Below are 18,189 nucleotides of genomic sequence, written 5' to 3' on the forward strand. Positions count from 1 at the left end.
ACGAGTCTTCTGTTTTCTTCTGTTTTGCTTTAAAAATATATATTTAACTCATTAATCCTCCTAGAACTTACTTTGGACATATGGGATGATATGGAAATTCAACTAGATTCTCCCTCCTTTTCCAAATTTCTGGGAATTATCTGCACTTTCCCTTCTTCATTGATTTTTCTTTTCTTTTTTTCTTTTTTGGCTGGGTGTTCCAGGGATTGAACTCAGTGGCACTAAACCACTGAGCTATATCTCCAGCCCTATTTTGTATTTTTACTTTAGATACAGGGTTTCACCTAGTTGCTTAGCACCTTGCTATTGCTGAGGCTGGCTTTGAATTTGAGATCCTCCTGCCTCAGCTTCCCAAACTGCTGCAGTGGTATGCCACCATGCCCGGCTTGATTTTTATTTTTAATACTTTATTTTTTAGAGCAGTTTCAGGTTCACAGATATGGACAATAAGAGTATCTATTGTATGATCCATACTATACACTGAATGTCATACTATGTGACCTTCTGGAAAAGGCAAAATTATGGAGATATTAAATATCAGAGGTTGCAAGGGACTAGGGGGAAGAGAGGAATGAATAGGCAGAGAACAAAGGGCTTTTAAGGCAGTAAAAATACTCTATATGATACTATAAAAGTGCATACATGTCATTATACATCTGTCCAATCCCATGGAACGTTCAATACCAAGAGCAAACCCTAATATAAACTATGGACTTGGGTAATAATGATGTCTCAGTGCAGGTTCCTCAAATGAAGCAAATATTCCCTCCCTCTGGTGGGGGATATTGAGGAGGAAGCTATGCATGTGTGGGGGCAGTGGTATAGGGTATCTCTATATCTCTGTTAATTTTTTTCAAAGATAAATCACATTTAGGAATCAACAAGTTATCACTTGGATCTAATATCTAGCTCTTTTCTGAAATACCTCACATTGGCTTAAGACAGACCATTCCTTTGATTATCTAGTATCCTTGCAGCAAGTTTCTATTTATATATCTAATTACAACATAGCTGCAAATAGGCTTAGGTAAAGCCTATGGTGCTTTCTTGTTAATAGGGAAATCCACTACTGAAAGAATACCTTTTGAAGCCAGATTTGAGGGTGGTATGGCCTATATTTTGGGTGGGTGGAGGGCACTTTTGAGGGAGAGAGTTTTTTCATCCAAAGGGATAAGTTATCCTTAGCCATTGTTATAGCCTCGATGGTATTAAACGAGTAGGATCTCCTAGTCCTCCCATTTTTGTGGGTAATCTGGCTTACAACTATGACTTCAATATAGGCTCGATCTGAAGGCCAGACCCATCTCCAAATGCGGTTTGTTAAAGGAAAAAGAAACTTCTTGCCTCGCCAAAGCTTGATTACAGGTTGTTAACTAGCTAGTCAGTTTTTGAGAAAACTGAAAGGTGGTTATCTAGGGAAGTCCTATGTCGGAGGCTCTCCAACTCAAGCCTACTTAAGTATCACCTGGGAGCTTATTAAACAAGCAATTTCTGGAAGCATACTGGGTTGCACAGGATGTTGCTGGCAGATTTTCCAGATCTCATCACTTTTTCTGTCTGAGCCCTAAGAAAATTCCCATAGATATTTCCACACAATTCTGAGCATTTCCCCCTTCTCTTTCTATGAAACTCTACTACCTGCTTTGCCGGCACTTAAAAAAGTGCTCCAGAGGAAGGGTATGTTGCTAATGGGCACACACTGCTCAGGTAGGGTTCTAAAACAATTTTCGGCCTCGCGTTCTATCCATCCCCAAGGATCAAGAGCTTAATAAATCTGTAAGCCAAATTCGGATTCCCCAAAGGACCGTTCTGGAACCCTTTCTGGATTGTTTCCTAGAGTTGGGAACCTGGCACGTTCCTTTAGCACTATTCTGCTGGCGGCGGGGGACGAAGACGTGCATGGTCAGACCTCCTTGGGGCCATCTTTCCTTCCTCGTTCCCATTTCTAAGATGAAAATAATTTCTCCTGCAGGTGGGGAGGTCAAATTACAGTCGCCAGGGACTCAGAAGACTTTCCTTTGCATCGTCTCCAACCCGCTTCTCTCTCTCTTCCCCAACACCCTAACTACTCGTGGTCACCCTCAGCTAAGTCCACGACCAATTTCCTCTCCTGCTTAGTGGCACAGCGTTCTTCTCTTGCCACAAAATACGGTTGTGGAGGAGGGGGCTTGAGTGTGGTTGCGTCTGAAGAGGGGTTGTTCCGGGAGGGGTAGATTCCCCACACCCCACACTCTCTCCGGGGAACTAACCTCTCTCCCACTTCCCTCCGAACTGCGGGCTGCTGTTGGTGGCAGAGAGGGACCCGCGGATCCTCCATCCCTGTCACTCTGTCACGCTGTTCCCAACCCGCGCGCTCCCGGGGCGCCCTTATTCCCTTCCATCTACTGTCCTCCCCGTTTATTCCGCGACAGCGCGAGGGTTTGGGGGCTGGCTAAAGAACCCGTGGAGAGAAAGAGAGCAGGAGGGGAAGAGAGCCGTGGAGGGAGGCGGCGGCGGCGGCTAAGTGGTGTCACTGCCACTCGGGAGCGCTGGAGCCCGTGCACGCGCGCGCTCCGCGGAGGCTCGGCGGTGGGCGGAGCTGCAGGAGGCGCGGGCGGTGGAGCCGCGGACCAGGCGGGCGGAGCGAGCGGCAGGAGGAGCGAAGGGTGGGAGGGAGCGCGCGGGCAGGCGGGCGAGCTGCGTCTCCGCCAGCATCTGCCGCTGCCGCGTTTGCCCGAAGCCCGGGGACCGATCGCCGGACTGGCCGCCTGGCGCACGGACGCAGGCGCCCGCTTTGTGCTCAGGGCCAGCTTCGGCTAGGCTCGGGTTTGCAGCGTGCTGCTGCTCGCCCGCTCGCGGACACCCGCTCCGGCGGCCTCGGCTCGCGAGGGGCTGGAGGTGCGGGAGTCGCTTTCCGCTGGTCGGTCCCCGCGCGGCTGAGCCCGGGCCGCCCGCGCCGCGGCCCCGAGCTCAGCTCCTTGCCGGGCTGCTCCGAGCAACGGTGCTCCGGGGCTCCAAACTCGGGCTGCCGGGGCAAGTGTCTTCATGAACCCAGAGGATGTCCGGGAAGCACTACAAGGGTCCTGAAGTCAGTTGTTGCATCAAATACTTCATTTTTGGCTTCAATGTCATATTCTGGGTAAGTTGGAGCGCTCCAGGGATCTCAACTATTGTGGCCGATTGATTCTCGACAATTTTCCCCCGCGTCGTTGGCTGCTTTTACTTTTCGCAGCCCCTCGGGCGCTTGCAGGAGCCTGGAGAGGCATTTGCCTTCCGTCTTTCCAGCTTGCGCGTAGAAGAGAGAAACATTTAAATCCTTTCTAGGAATGAGAGGGGTAAAAAGAAAAACCGAGCTGGAAAGGGGGCACCCAGGCCTTGGGGTGGCTTTTTAAGGGACGAATAGTAGGGATGCAGATATAAGAAAGGGCTCGGCAGTTTGAGAAACGAGCAACCACATGAATTAGATTTGTTCCCCGTGGGATATGGATGTTGGGCAGAGCGTGGTGTCATAATAGGGCAGGCTAATCGGGCAGAGCCGACCCTGAGGTCCACCTTCTAACAAGGATCTGATTGGACGAGGGCTCGGCTCCGTGTTGCCGCGGCTGGTCTGTGCCGTGCTTAGCGTGTATCTCTTTGCACCATCTCGGGCTTTGTGTAGGATGCAGATGCCGTGGTATGTGGTTCTGTAATGTGAACGTAAATAACGCTTCCTGCACGCTTTTACCCCTTTCAGCTGGAAAGCGCTCCCTTTGCATAATGGACTGGCCAAGTGGGCGTGCGGGGTGGATGGATTTATTTCTATATATGTCATTGTCAGGATAATAATAAGTCACCATCAACATATGTTTCAGTATGCTCGTGCCTCACGTCCTCCTTTTTTAAGGAGCGACACAGAGCTGGATGGGTTTTGGTAACCCTTGGAGAAATGCAAGGGAGAAGGTGTGTGAGATGTGTTTTACTGGAGAACCCAGAGAGCAGATGCTTGAAGACAAGATTCAAACCATGCTCTCTGCGTGGTACTACTGTGTGCTGGGCATCTATTGTAATTGGGCTGGGACCCTACTCTTTTGTTTTGATTTTTTGTTCCAGGATCTTGTAAATGTGTTCTGCAACCAGACAAAGAGTTCTCCAGGACAAGGGGAAAACACTGGGTTTTCTCCCCATCTCATCCCATCCCATCCTCTTCCTCACTGGGAAACCCCTTCCCCTTGAAAAGTAAAGATGGTGGCCATCTGGGGGTGTTCTCTAAGTTGTTGTTCAGTGTGAGGTAAACAATGATCTAACTGCAGGATCAATAATAGTCTACAGCCATCTGAACATAGGGTGTATTTATTTGGATCTCTTTTAATTTGGCTATTTGCTATAAATATAAACATCTGTAAGAATAGTTGTCAGTGCAGCTCTTTATATTCTTTTTTTCCCTACCACACTTTTACTAGGTTATTTTATTTTCTATTTTCTATAGGAGCATCTTGCTTTGGTTATGTATGTTTTGTGAAGGAAATGGAAGAGACCACTTTGTCATCTGTTCTCAGGACTGATAAAAATTAATTGGGGGACATGTGAATAGGTTTATGGGCAGGTTTTTGTCAGTTAACTACATGGTTCCTATAAGCACGCTGCCCCCCCCCCCAACATCGTTGCAAAAATAGTGAGAATAAATTATTTTCTTTCTTTGCTTCTCTCTCTAATCCTTTCTGGAAATGTTTAAGTGGTAGGTTGGCCTATTACTGAGTAAACTATTTTGATTTTATCAGAACTTACTTCTTGACTTTGAGAGGCAAGGACCAATGGAATTGAACTGGCCCTTGCAGGGACAGTGAGTCCAGGCCTCTCCATTCTGCTTGAACACTTCCAAAAGTTGCACATTTCAGCTACCAGGCAACAAAAAGCACCCAGGGGCTTTCTCTGCAGTTTCATAGCAGGGAGTGAAAAGGAAATAAAAGGATTTGGGCCTGTTCCCTGACAGTTTAGTGTAATTTTGTAGAATGCACAGAGGCAAATTTAGCCTTTTCTCTGGATTAGGTTGCAACAGAACCCCTGGAATTATGCAGAGCTTCAAAGAATTACTGAGTGCTTGCATGGAGAGTTCCAGAATAGATCCACATCTTGTCTGATTTTGAAGGTCTTCATGTGGGTGGGAGGGAATTCTGTAGAAAGCCTGAAAGCAGACTGAGGCTGTTTCTAAACCAGCAGCCCAGGCAGAATTGCTAAGTAGGTGCCTACTTAAGAGGGCCCTCCTCTTCCCTGCTGCCTTCATGCCCTCCCCCACCTCTGTGTAAAGCTTTTTTTCTCATCTGTCCCCTCAAACCTTTCCTGTCTAGCTCACTGTTCCAAAATCACCCTATATTTAAATTTCTCAGTTTATCAGAGCCACCTTCTTTAGTGCTGCTCAACAGGAAGGCATCTGTGTTATTTGATTAAAATAATTCAGACTACAATGTTAGTGGCTGAAGAACTGGGGTTAGTAGTGCAGGCAGTGTGTTTCAAAAAGTTGCTCAGTTCTGATCTTTACAGTCATCAACCTGTGTGTGAGGGTCAGAAACAGCTGACTCAATGCAGCTCCTGTACAACTATGAAGAAGAAACTGCTAACAGACAGCATGGTTTCCTGCTCTTTCATTTTCACACTGACATGCTAGAATAAATTCGAAACACATTGAAGATGGGTAGAGATACAGATCTGGTAAAATAAAATGGAAAATATTGAGGCACTAGTACACAGTTTGCTCCTTTTACTAATCAGCAGTTAGCCAGTAGACTGCCCTGTGCCTCAGTTTCTCAGCTGTTAAAATGACAGGATTGTTGAGTTGTAAAGTTCTTCCTGGTTATGACAAAGAATGAAGCTATTGAGTTCTAATATGTGGGCAAAGAAAAATATAAGAGGTGGGCACTAATATATATAGCATATACGGGGACACTTGTTAAGTTAATAGACTTTTTTTTTTTCCTGAGACTTTGTTGGAGACCAGTTTTATTACTTTCATTTCTTTCTCAAAGATCCTTTCAATTAAAAAAAATACTTTTGCTAATTTCTTTGTGGTCTGTTTAGTTATTGGTATGGTATTCATGCTTCCCTTTACCCACTGTGAATCTCAAAAGTAGTCCTGTGAGTCATTAAATATATTTTTATTATTAGTTACAGTTTCATGTGTTAAATCTGAATCATTTTATATAACAGTTGTAATGATATTCTGAGTAACAAAGTTAACATCTTGTACAGATTCCTTTCTCATTAGTTATCACTGGGTGGTAGGCAAAACAAGGTTTTCCCTATTATATGTTGGAACAACTCAAGACAAAGAGGATTGATTTTCTTGAGGGTGTCACCAAACTATGACATTTCTCAGAAAACCCTAAGATATCTTTGGGGAAGGAAGAGAAAGAGACTTTTGTTTTATATTTTATTTTTGTAGTGCCGGGGAATTGAACCCAGGGCCTTGTGCAGGCAAGGCAAACATTCTACCAAGAGCAACATCCCCAGCCTGAGGATTTTGTCTTTAAAGTCAGTCATTTTAGGTTCTGAATCCCTATATCGTATTATCCATCTTTAATACATATTTTGCTTTGGACCTTGATTCTGATACATACATACCTTGATTCTGAAACATAACTGTTTCTGGGCAAGTAAATTAATGTCAATATTCTGGTTATTTATTGCTACATAACAACCCCCAAATTTAGTGATTTAAAACAAAACTTGAGTATTATAGCTCATAGTTCTGTAATTTGGCCAGGTTCATCTGGGCAGTTCTCACTGGGGGGTCTCTGGTGCACTTGCAGTGAAATGTGGCTGGGGCTGGAGTTAGTTGAAGCCTCCCTGAGGTGGAATATCCAAGATTATGCTCTCTCATGACTGGTAGTTGATGCTTCTTGAAGACTCAGCCAGAGTTGTTGACCAGAGCACCTGTAGGTCGCTTCTTCCTGTCTCTTGAGACTGGAAGAAGCAGCCTCCAGTCAGTTTAACTGTATCTGGAAGTGCAACAGTGTCACTTTCATCTGTTCCATTGGTTAAAGGACTTACAGAGCTTGCTCAGTTGCAGGGAGGTGAAGAAATAAATTATTCCTTTTGATGGGGGAGTGTCAAGGTAACATTGCAGAAGGTTGTATGAGTTGCAGCCATCTTGGGAAAATACAGTCTGCTTTTCTGAGCTTTAATTTTTTATTTATAAAGATAATATTTGTCTAATGGCATCATAGTTTTTCAGGGATTCACTAAAATAATATACTAATTAGCACAAGTCTCAGTATTTAAGAAATGGTGAAGTTCATTATTGTGTTCGGATACCATACCAGTTCTATCCTGGGCTAAAGAACTTCTCGAATGTCTTTGCCTAGTACTTTGGACTCATTACTACTAGGTAATGATAATACTCTTAAGATCTGCCAAGGGTATAAGGCAAGTGGATTCGATAGATTTTTATCATGATTTATTAGAAAAGACCCCATAGATCAGTGGAAGCCCTGAACAACTTACGAGAATCAAGTCATTTTTCTGTTCTCTATTGTACAAGGATAGAACAGCCTTGGATACTTGAGGCCAAATTTCTTTTTTGGTGTGCTTTCAAATATACATTGTGTTACAAGTGGTGGTTTATCTGGAGTTGATGGCAGAATGTTGCATCTAATTTGCTTCCACAGGGCTTAAATTCAGAGAGGAGGGAGATTTAGGGAACCTTGGCGGGGGGTATCAAGTAGGAAGCCTTATCTTATGATTCACTATAAATTGCAAGATGTTCTGGAATGATGATACATCAGCAGTTTATAAGTCATAATTTTTGTTTTAATTTGCTAGACATCTGTTAGCTTCGATGGCAACCATATGGGAGTCTAAATTGCCTTTTGAATTACAGGGAGATGGTAGAAAGAAAGCTAAATACGGTTATGGAAGTGTCATGTGGGAAAAGCATAAGAAAGGTATGCAGACCTCAGTGGGGAAAGTAATTGAACATTGACTTGCTTGTTCTGGCCACTCACTCAGTCTGAGGTGCTGGAGCATTCTCACTTGATGATATACTTGAAGGTTGAAATGAAGCCAAAGGGAAAAGTTGGAAAACCAAGTCATATTCTGCCCACCATAAAACTGCCAAGGTGAGCTCATTTAGATGGATCCCTCTGTCTTAAAAGTCATAGTAATAGGTAGTCCCTGGTAAAGGTTAAAGCAATGTGTTGTTTTTCTTTTCTTTACTCCCCTATTCCCATTTCTTTTCTTTCTTTTTGGAGATAGGGTTTCACTATGTTGCCCAAACTGGTCTTGAACTCTTGGGCTAAAGCGATGTTCCTGCCTCAGCCTCTTAAGTAGTTGGGACTCTAGGCATGCACCACTACACCTGGTGTGATGTGCATTTTTTAAAAATTTATATATGACAGCAGAATGCATTACAATTCTTATTACACATATAGAGCACAATTTTTCATATCTCTGGTTGTATACAAAGTATATTCACACCAATTCGTGTCTTCATACCTGTACTTTGGATAATAATGATCATCACATTCCACCATCATTTCTAACTCCATGCTCCCTCCCTTCCCCTCCAATCCCTCTGCCCCATCTAGAGTCCGTCTATTCCTCCGATGCTCCCCCTCCCTACACACTATGAATCAGCCTCCTTATATCAAAGAAAACATTCGGCATTTGTTTTTTGGGGATTGGCTAACTTCACTTAGTGTTATCTTCTCTTAACTCCATCCATTTACCTGTGATGTGCATTTTTAACAGAGCTTTACAATTATGTCTTTCTTCTAAGGATCTTACAAGCATATTATAATGTCTTTGTGACTGACAAAAAAAATCAGAGCACAGAGATGTGAAGTGATATGGGGTGACTTTTGTGGTGTGGAAGAACCTGTCAGGGTTCATTTTTGGAGTGGTAAGTCTCTTCCATAACTATAGTCTCAGCTTCTCAGTTTGAAACTTATTTTAGAAGATGCTTGTTATTCTAAAATAAAACATCAAGTAAGTCATTTACATCTGTTCATAATTGAAAAGCAATAAAGTTTTTGCATATGTCACAATTAATACTACCCATGAGCACAAAAAAGGTAAGTTGAAAATGTTCTAAAGAATATGATAGATTAATGAATTATATCTAGTTTATTGAGAATTTATAAATGAAATTGGAGTATTAAAGATAATATTATAGAGTCACGTGTTTCTACACATAACACTCATGACGGTCTTTTTGTTTTTTTGATACTGGGAACTGACTATCTTAAAATTTCTAACTTCAGACTTCTGAATCATACTCCATTGGATTATAATGGTCCTGTGTGGGGATTGTCTCTCAGTCATTACTTAAGTACAGTGTGTCACACACTGTCTGTCATATAGTAGGTGTTAAAATATGTGTTTGTTGCATGAATGAATTAGAGAGTCATTGGAAAGTACATAGGAGTCATCTCTAGCTTCCTAATCAGGGAAGCATTTTCCTCTGTAATATCCTTCCAGCCTTCTAAGAATGAATCGGTTTTAAATCATTTTAATCATTAGAGCATTTTTGTCTTCAAACTAGGTCTAATCAGTCTCTGCAATTTCCATCCTAACTTATTGTTGTTGACTTTATTTTTTTTAACTTTAAAACATTTCAAACCTATAGAAAAATTGCAAGTGAACCAAAGGACTTGTTTTTATCTTGAATCATTTGAGGCAGAGTTGCTAGTATGATGGCTCTATAAACTAGGATATTCTCCTAGGTAACCACAGTGCCACCATCAGAACCAGGAAGTTACACTGATATATTACCCCTATCCAATATTTTTAAAAAAATATTTTTATTTTTAATTGTAGTTGGACACAATAACTTTATTTCACTTATTTATGTTTATGTGGTGCTGAAGATCGAACCCAGGGTCTCACAAGAGTGAGGCAAGTGCTCTACCACTGAGCCACAACCCCAGCCCCCCCCCCCATTCAATCTTTAGACCTCATTTAGGTTTCCTCATTATTCCACTAATGTCTTCTAAAGCCAAGGGATCCAGGACAGAACCACACATAATATTTAGTTATATCTTTTTAATCCCTTTCAGTTCTTCACTTTCATGAAATTGCTACTCTTGAAGATTATAAGCCAGTTATTGTGCAGCATGTCTTTCAATTTGGGTTTGTCTGCCATTTCCTCAAGCTTGAATCCAGGCTGTGTGCCTTTGGCAGGAATAGCACCGAAGTGATACTGTGTTCTCACTGCATTCCATCAGGTGGCAAATTTCTGTTTGTCACATTGCCGATGATGGTCACTCAATTAAGGTGTCATCTGCCAAGCTTCTCTACCATAGAGTTCCTTTTGTAATTTATAAATATTTTGTGACAAGTTACTTTGAAACTATGTAAATAGCTCATCATCAAATTTCCAGTTCGTTTATTTAAATCAGTAAGAACCTATAGCCTCCTGTTTTCATCTGTTACTCTCATTATTTACTTTGATGTTTAAACTGGTCCCATCCTTAGCCATTGGCAGTCCTTTCACATTGGCAACAGTACCTTTTTTAAAAAAAATATTTATTTTTTTATTTTTAGGTGTAGATGGATATAACACAATGCCTTTATTTTTATATGGTGCTGAGAATTGAACCTGGGTCCCGCTCATGCTAGGCGAGCACTCTACCACTGAGCCACAATCCCAGCCCCCTCTTTTGTTTTTTTATTTTATTTTTAGCTATAGATGGACACAATACCTTTATTTTATTTATTTATTTTTATGTGGTGTTGAGGATCAAACCCAGTGCCTTGCACATGATAGGTGAGTGCTCTGCCACTGAGCCACAACCCCAGGCCCGACAGTACTATTTTTAGTCCCATCAATCTTTGAGTACTTCCTTGCTTTCTGGCAGAAACAAGATATTTCCAGCACATCTTATAATTTACCTGTATCTTTCCTATCAGCCATTCCTTCAAGGAGCTTTGGTTCCTTTCTGTTAAGATGGTAGTTAGAAGCCAAGGTTCAGTCACTTGGTGTGCTCATTGCTATTAGGGCATCAGCAATCTGGGTTCTCTTAGTGGACAGAACAGTGGAATATTTTACACTTGTGTTTATTTAATCTACCTCTCTCTATATATTTTTTAAAAAACTTGATTTCATGGTAATAGCTTAAATTCCTATCTGATATCAGAGGGTTTAATCTAATTATTTTGCTCTCCTTATTTATATCTGCTGCCTTTGACAGTGGGATTCCTGGCTCCTATTTTTCTTAATATAGTTATTTGATAAACCTCCCCATATGTTACCAGTCTTCAGCTACTGCCCTTCCCCTCCTCACATAGTTGACCTTCTTACCTGCCAGTACTTCCAGCATTCCAGGCCACAATCTCTACACCCACCTTGTGGACACCTTTCTTATTCTGATCTGCTGTTCTGGGCTTCCTTAGTATCCTTCCCCTATCTGTGTCACTTGGTCTCACCAAAAGACTTATGTCTCTTTCCTGTTGTACTTTATAATTTTAAAAATAACCATTATGTCATTCTTAAACCTTCTGTTTTCCTTCTTCAAAAGCTAGTTCTTCCATATGTTTCATATAACATTTCCAGATTGTGGTTTGCCCAGGTCATGGAACTTTGCCTATGGTCCCATTTGGATGCACCTCCATTAATGTAGCAACCAGAATGGAACACATTTTTCATGAGTTGTTCCAACCTTCCAGAGAGCAGTGGGCTATTACTCTTGAACTCTTCCTTTATTCTCTAGGCAGAGCTGGACCTGGAGGCAGAAGCCTCTGCCATGGCTGGGATTTGACTATGAGTAAGTTACTCTCAGAATAGAGACCCCCTCTCAGTTGTTTATCCAAAAAACTGGGGAAATGATTTTCTGCAGAATGATTTTCCAGCATTAAATGAGATCATACTTATAAAAGTACTTTGTAAAAGATAAATCTCTCAATGCAAATATTAGTGATTAACCCAGGCTAAACTGCACATGCTTTTCCTAGTAGCCAGAACAATGTTGACATTGTTGACTCTGGTTGAATTCCTTCCTTCCTTCCTTCCTTCCTTCCTTCCTTCCTTCCTTCCCTCCTTCCTTCCTTCTTCCCTCCCTCCATCCCTTCCTTCCTTCGTTCCTTCTTCTATTGGGAATTGAACTCAGGGGTGCTTTATCACTGAACTACATTCTCAGTCTATTTATTATTTATTTATTTTTTTAATATTTATTTTTTAGTTATAGGTGGACACATATCTTTATTTTATTTTTATGTGGTGCTGAGGATTGAACCCAGTGCCTCATGCGTGCTAGGTGAGCACTCTACCTCTGAGCCACAATCCCAGCCCCTCTATTTTTTATTTTGAGACAGGGTCTCACTAAGTTGCTGAGGCTGGCTTTGAACTTTCGATCCTTTTGCCTCAGCCTCTCAAGTAACTGGGATTATGGGATATGCCCCACCATGCTTGGCCTGGTTGAATTTCTAGTTAAATAAAACCCTCTCTTCTTTTTCATGTGAATGTCTATTAAACCTATCACTTTAGATTAAATGCTAATCAGAAGCTCTAATCTTAAGTTAATAATTTGAATTTAGATTGACTACTGTATAAGTTTCCTATTTAAATATTTTAGTTTTGCTCAGTGGTTTTTAAACTGTGTTTCCAGGTACTCTACGAGAGTGTGTGTGTCTGTTTGGGGGTGGTGTAATTTTGTGTGCAAGGAAAGGCTGAATAGGTATGTCTCTTGACATCTTTCCTCTGGAGAAGCTTATCCATTTGTTTTGGTATTTTGAGATACCATGAAGGATCTTTCTTGGGAAAAGGGTATGTTAGTCAGCTTTCTGTGGCTGTGACAAAATACCTGAAATAATTAACTTTAAATGAGGACAGGTTTATTTTGGCTCACGGTTTCAGAAGTTTCTATATATAGTCATTAGGCCCTGTTGCTTTGGGGCTGTGGTGGCACTCTACATCATTGTGGGAGTACATGGCAGAGAAGGAGTCTTCACCTTATGGTGGTTAGAAAATAAAAAGAGAGGAAAAGTGACTAGAGTCCCAATAACCTCTTCAAGGGTACATCCCCTACCCCCAATGGCCCAATTTCCTCCAAGAAGACCCACCTCTTAAAGTCTTCACTATTTTCCAATAGAATCACAGGCTAGTGACCAAACCTTTAATACGTGGGCTTTATGAAACACTTTCAAAGCACAGCAAAAGGTCCTTCTTAAATTTAAAAAGGATATTTTTTAGTCTTGATAGCTAAGGTATGTTTAAAAACATTTACTGCTTATGTGGGTTTTTATCTCTCTTCATGCATGGGAAGTCCCTCTTATTAACTAGGGGTGGTCTCCGTAGGACTAGTTGTTATTTTATCCGTTTACAGATATGTTAGTAGGTTAGAAGACAGTTTTTCCACTATTTCAGATTCAGTGGTTCATCCAGGGTGGAATTAGTGAAACTAGGTTTTTTTTTTTTTTTTTATGTGTTTAAGTCCTGTAGGTAATTGTGATATCCAGTCAAGGCTGAGAAACTCTGGTTTGTTTTTCATGGGAATATGTGGCTTTTGCTTCCTGTTGCTCTCTGGAGGGGACACATGGGTGTTGTAGAGCGTGACTAAAGGGTGACTGATTTTACCAGAACATGCTGCTGCTGCTCTTTGCTTACATGGAAAAAAAAAAGTGGCCTATTTAATCCCTGATGGAATTCTTTTATTAATCTTAAAGTGCCAGTTTACTTTTAAACCCCAAATCCCTAAAATCAAAATGAAAAAAATCTCTTTAAAGAGAACTTATTATGTTTCAATGAATATACTAATAATTAGCCCATGTAGGAATAGAACCTAGTCATTCCTTTGATAGGCATAATGAAGAACAAGACTTTTTGTCCCTTTTCCCTGGTCATACTGCTCTGCATACGTCAGCATGGTGGGCTTTATTTATTTATTTTTTTGCGGTGCTCAGGATTGAATCTAGGCCTTGTACATGCTAGGCAAGGGCTCTATCACTAAGCTACATCCCATATCCTTTTTATTTTGAGACAGGATCTTGCTAAGTTGCTCAGGCTGGTCTTGAACTTGTGAGTCTCCTGCCTCATCTTCCTGAGTAGCTGGGATTATAGGCATGCACCACCATGCCTGGCTAATACTGAATTCATTAATTCAGCAAACCATCCTTAACTTCAAAACATCGTCCTCCCTGTTCCTGCTGACTTTCCTTTCAGCCTCAGTTTCCCTGGTTTTCCTCCCTGACCTCCAGCTCTGGCTGGAGGACACTCTCTGGGGGGCACAGGTGTGGCTGGCTGTGCATGGCAGTTTCGTGGAGTTGACTCAGCTCTAATGCTGTGGATGGAACACTTCTTTTCTCAGGTCTCAATTTTCAGCACCACGACAGGTGCCAATAAAGCAAACACTAACATTTGTCAGTTTACTTTTTAAATTTTATTTATTTTTAGATGTTGATGGACATTTGTTTTATTTATTTATATGCGGTGCTGAGAATCAAACGCAGGACCTCACCACTCTACTACTGAGACACAACTCTAATCCTTGTTAGTTTACTTTTTAAAATTTTTAAATATTAATTTTAGTTTTAGGTGGACACAATATCTTTATTTTATATTTGTGTGGTGCTGAGGATCGAACCCAGTGCTCCATGCATGCTAGGTGAGTGCTCTACCACTGAGCCACAACTCCAGCCGCCATGTCATTTTTCTTTTAAAAGGAAAGTTTCAGTGTATAACATCCAAGGTAGGCAAAATGAATTTCCCTATTATTTTCTTCCTCTCTTTCTTCTTCTTCCATTTCTCCTTCCTTTTTCCTTCCCTCCATCACCTTTAAAAAAAGTAGGTCTGGACTCCTACAGTGAAAATCCTTTGAAGGAAACAAAAATTGGAATAAAAAAATCTATACTTTTTGAGCATAGCGGGGTATGTAAAAATGTTTGAGACGTTTTGCTGAGGCTAGCACCATTCCTAAAAAACCAAACTGAACCCAACCCAACCAAACCAACAACAACAATAAAACCAAACCAGCATGGCATATATGCCCTGTGGTTATCCCTGGTATTATCCGAATGTACATAAAGGATTGTTAATTATGAATTGCAAGGTATAATTTTTAAGGAATATTATCACTAAGCTTAATAACAAAATAGTGTTTGGAAATGGATGGCAAAATATTTTGGCTCCCCTCATTAAAGCGGCGTAGTGATGTTCTATACCTCTTCCAGCTACTATTTACTATTTAGATATGTGTTATAAGACATGGGGCTCTTTTACTTGTCGAAATTTCTTTTTCTAAATTACACTTGGCACTAACGCTTGAATTTCTAAAAATCTGGAGGGAACAGCTGGTGCTCTAATAAATATTCAGGCCGGCTATTTTAATGCTTTGTACTCAATTAAGTAGTCCTAATAAAGGAGGAACACTTGACTTAAGCATTTCTCAAAGTGTAATGTTTTGCTTCCAACAAAAATTTCCCCTGATGTTAATATTTCCCCCCAAGCAGTGTTAAAACTTTTTCCTGCCAAGTAAGTAGTTCTGCTCATGGGTGATGCAGTTTGTGCCCAAAGTCAGTTCTCCTGTTTTGAGCTGTAGCCCAGCCCTTTCACTGATAAAGACCTCAGGTCATTGACCTTGAGGAGAATTCTTTATAAGGTACAATATTAAAGCGTGACATGAGAGCCATCACAGCCTGGGCCTTCTAGTGATCTGGGGAATAGGTAGGTGGAAGAGTCTGCTGTGAAGTAGTCTGGGCTTCACTATGTCTGCTTTTTACCCTGCTGCATTTCCAGACTGATGGCCTTAGACAGGTTGCTTTCCTACTCTAGTTAAGTCTTTTCCTCATCTGCAAAATGACATGTTTTAGTATAAGTATTAATATTATTTTTGGGTGCTGGGGATCGGACCAAGGGCCTCATGTGTATTAACCCAGGGCTCTATGACTGAGCTACACCCCCAGCCTAACTTATATTATTAATAGTAAAATTAAGACCTAACATCTATCTCAGTTAGTGTGTGTACCTTGCTTGGAATGTTCCATAGACATTAGCAATTATTACTCCATTTTCCTTAACACCCACCATATCTTTGGGTTGTTTTTCCTTAACTTCCTTCAGAACTATTAAAATAATCTTTCATTGTAACATATATTTTTCATTCTCTGTAATGTTCTGCCTGCATAAGTGCATTCTCAAAATAACTAAAGGAGAAAAAGATCTAACAAACGTTCACAATGTTCTATTCAGTATCTGTGAATGGCATGTAATTCTTATCATGGAGACCAGACCATGAATTCACTGCTATTGTTTGTTGTTAATTTTCTCATTTAAAACCCAGTTAACATTCACTCTTCATTTTCTTTGCAAAACCAAACCATCTCATATTAGTATTTTGTACCCTGAAGTTGAGTTTCAGCTGTCCATTCTGGTGTTAGGCCTGACACCTGAGAAGGGCTGGGGTGGGATAGAGACATTTTTTTTTTTTTTTAACATGCATTAAGTCTGGGTATTCTGGAGCTCCCTGTGTGATTGTAACTGTATATTTTTAGCTTTTTATGGTATCATAAATCCTGCATGTTTTGATCATTGTTTACTTTTTGTATTTCAGGCACATTCTTTAGGTTATCAAGGTGAAAATCAAGTCATTGAGAGAGACAGCTCGGGTTTTCCCCTTGTCTGTTCTTCTAGTTGATGCAGAGCTAGGATTCTGGCCTGAACTAGCTGGGTCACTGACTAAATGGGCCACCTATTTTGGTGAATGAGTGACTTGGTGAGTGGCCTCCCCCCAGTGTGTAAATGGGATGCACTGAGCGCTGTGCTCCTTTGCCCCAGTACTGTCATCTGACATAGAAGATACACGCTGTCACATTTCTGGGCATTCTTCCCTCTAACTGAGCTCAGCTCTGAGAGAAAAGGCTAGGGCATGCTAAATTAGTAGGTGTGGAGACTCTTGTCACTCATTCCCATGTAGAAGGTATGCTGAAAACGCCAGGCCTCAGAGGGAAGAGGAGGAACAAAGAGGGAGAGTTAGATGGTTTTGTTAGAGAAGGAATGATGTATGTACACAAGGATTTTATAGAAGCATATTCATAATAATTTTTAGCTTGCCCAAAACCCCTTTAACTGCTGGCTTAGATTCTTGCCACATCCCCTTGGGAAAACATAAGCCACATTACCTCCTTGTTCTCCTGGCATCTGATCGCTGATTTTGGCCAGTGCCTGGAGGATGCAGTGCCATCCTATGATCCAAAGCAGTGAGTCCCCAAGGGCAGTCATTTGCAAGTCACCTGAATGGTTTTGGACAAACTCTTGTGCCATGGCAGAGTTTCTCAGATTTTAATGTGCATAAAAGTCATGTGGAACTCCAAACATTTGATTCAGTCTGCAAGATAGGAGATGGACCAGGCCCCCAGATGATGCCCATGGTTCTGGTCCACTGAGTATACTTGGAGTCCCAAAGATCCAGTCTATTTCAAACTTATTCTTTTAAATAGACTCCATTATTAAAATCTTAAATATACTACTTAAAAGGGAAACTTTAAAAACATCATTTTCAAATGCATACAATGACAGTCACTTGGCCTGTTAACTTCTGGGTAGCTACAGGTACCTCTTGGCAGGCCAAGTCAGGAACCTGCTTCCTTTAGTGAAGGTTAGCAAGCTTTCTGAGCAGTTGATATTCTGGCTTCAAATGGACACTTTCTCCTTGACTAGACCAAAGGATTAAAAGAGAGTTGAAAGGAAATGACTTTGTGTCCAAGTTTATTTAATGCTGATCTGGCATCCCAGATCACTAGGAATCTTACTTTGGCAAATTGCATTTAAGTACTTTGCAGAAGAGATGCATTTATAAGTTGAAATTTATTAGTGAGATGCATGCTATTCTAGAGATAGAATGTTTGGGGGATGTGTTGAAATGTTTGCCTACTTTGTGTTCTGTTCCTATGGAGTGGGCGGAGGAGTGGCATCCTCCATTTCTGAAAAGGTGGAAATACCAGGCCCACCTTTAGTTCAATTTTAGGTATAAAAAGCATTTTATCTTAGGCTAACAGGAAGTTAACTTGAAATGCCCAGGAACTGTATCTCAGTGGGCCTCTTCCTTCTCCTGCAATTTACTGTTGCTTATGTTCAACCTTGGAATGAATCCTTTTCTTTGATGTAGTTTTTAAGAATAGGGCACTTTCCTTATCTTTTTCTATTGTAAAAAAACAATACAGTAACATTAGTATGACTTTTTGTGTGTGTGTGTAGGTGGTGCTGGGGGTTGAGCCCAGAGCCTCATGGATGCTAACACTGAGGTACCT

At 41.2% G+C, this 18,189-nt stretch overlaps 1 protein-coding gene across 1 annotated transcript in view; it reads left to right on the top strand.

Moving 5' to 3' along the window:
- Nucleotides 1-2,920: 2,920 nt before the first annotated feature.
- Tspan5 (tetraspanin 5) overlaps nucleotides 2,921-18,189 on the top strand; it is a 164,287-nt gene continuing 149,018 nt past the window's right edge. Inside the window, exon 1 of the mRNA XM_076864432.2 lies at nucleotides 2,921-3,118. Coding sequence (XP_076720547.1) covers nucleotides 3,038-3,118 — 81 coding nt within the window. The 5' untranslated portion in view covers nucleotides 2,921-3,037. The remainder of the gene's footprint in view (nucleotides 3,119-18,189) is intronic.

The sequence above is a fragment of the Callospermophilus lateralis genome, chromosome 8 (genome assembly GCF_048772815.1).
Source record: "Callospermophilus lateralis isolate mCalLat2 chromosome 8, mCalLat2.hap1, whole genome shotgun sequence".
NCBI classification, from domain to species: Eukaryota; Metazoa; Chordata; class Mammalia; order Rodentia; family Sciuridae; genus Callospermophilus; species Callospermophilus lateralis.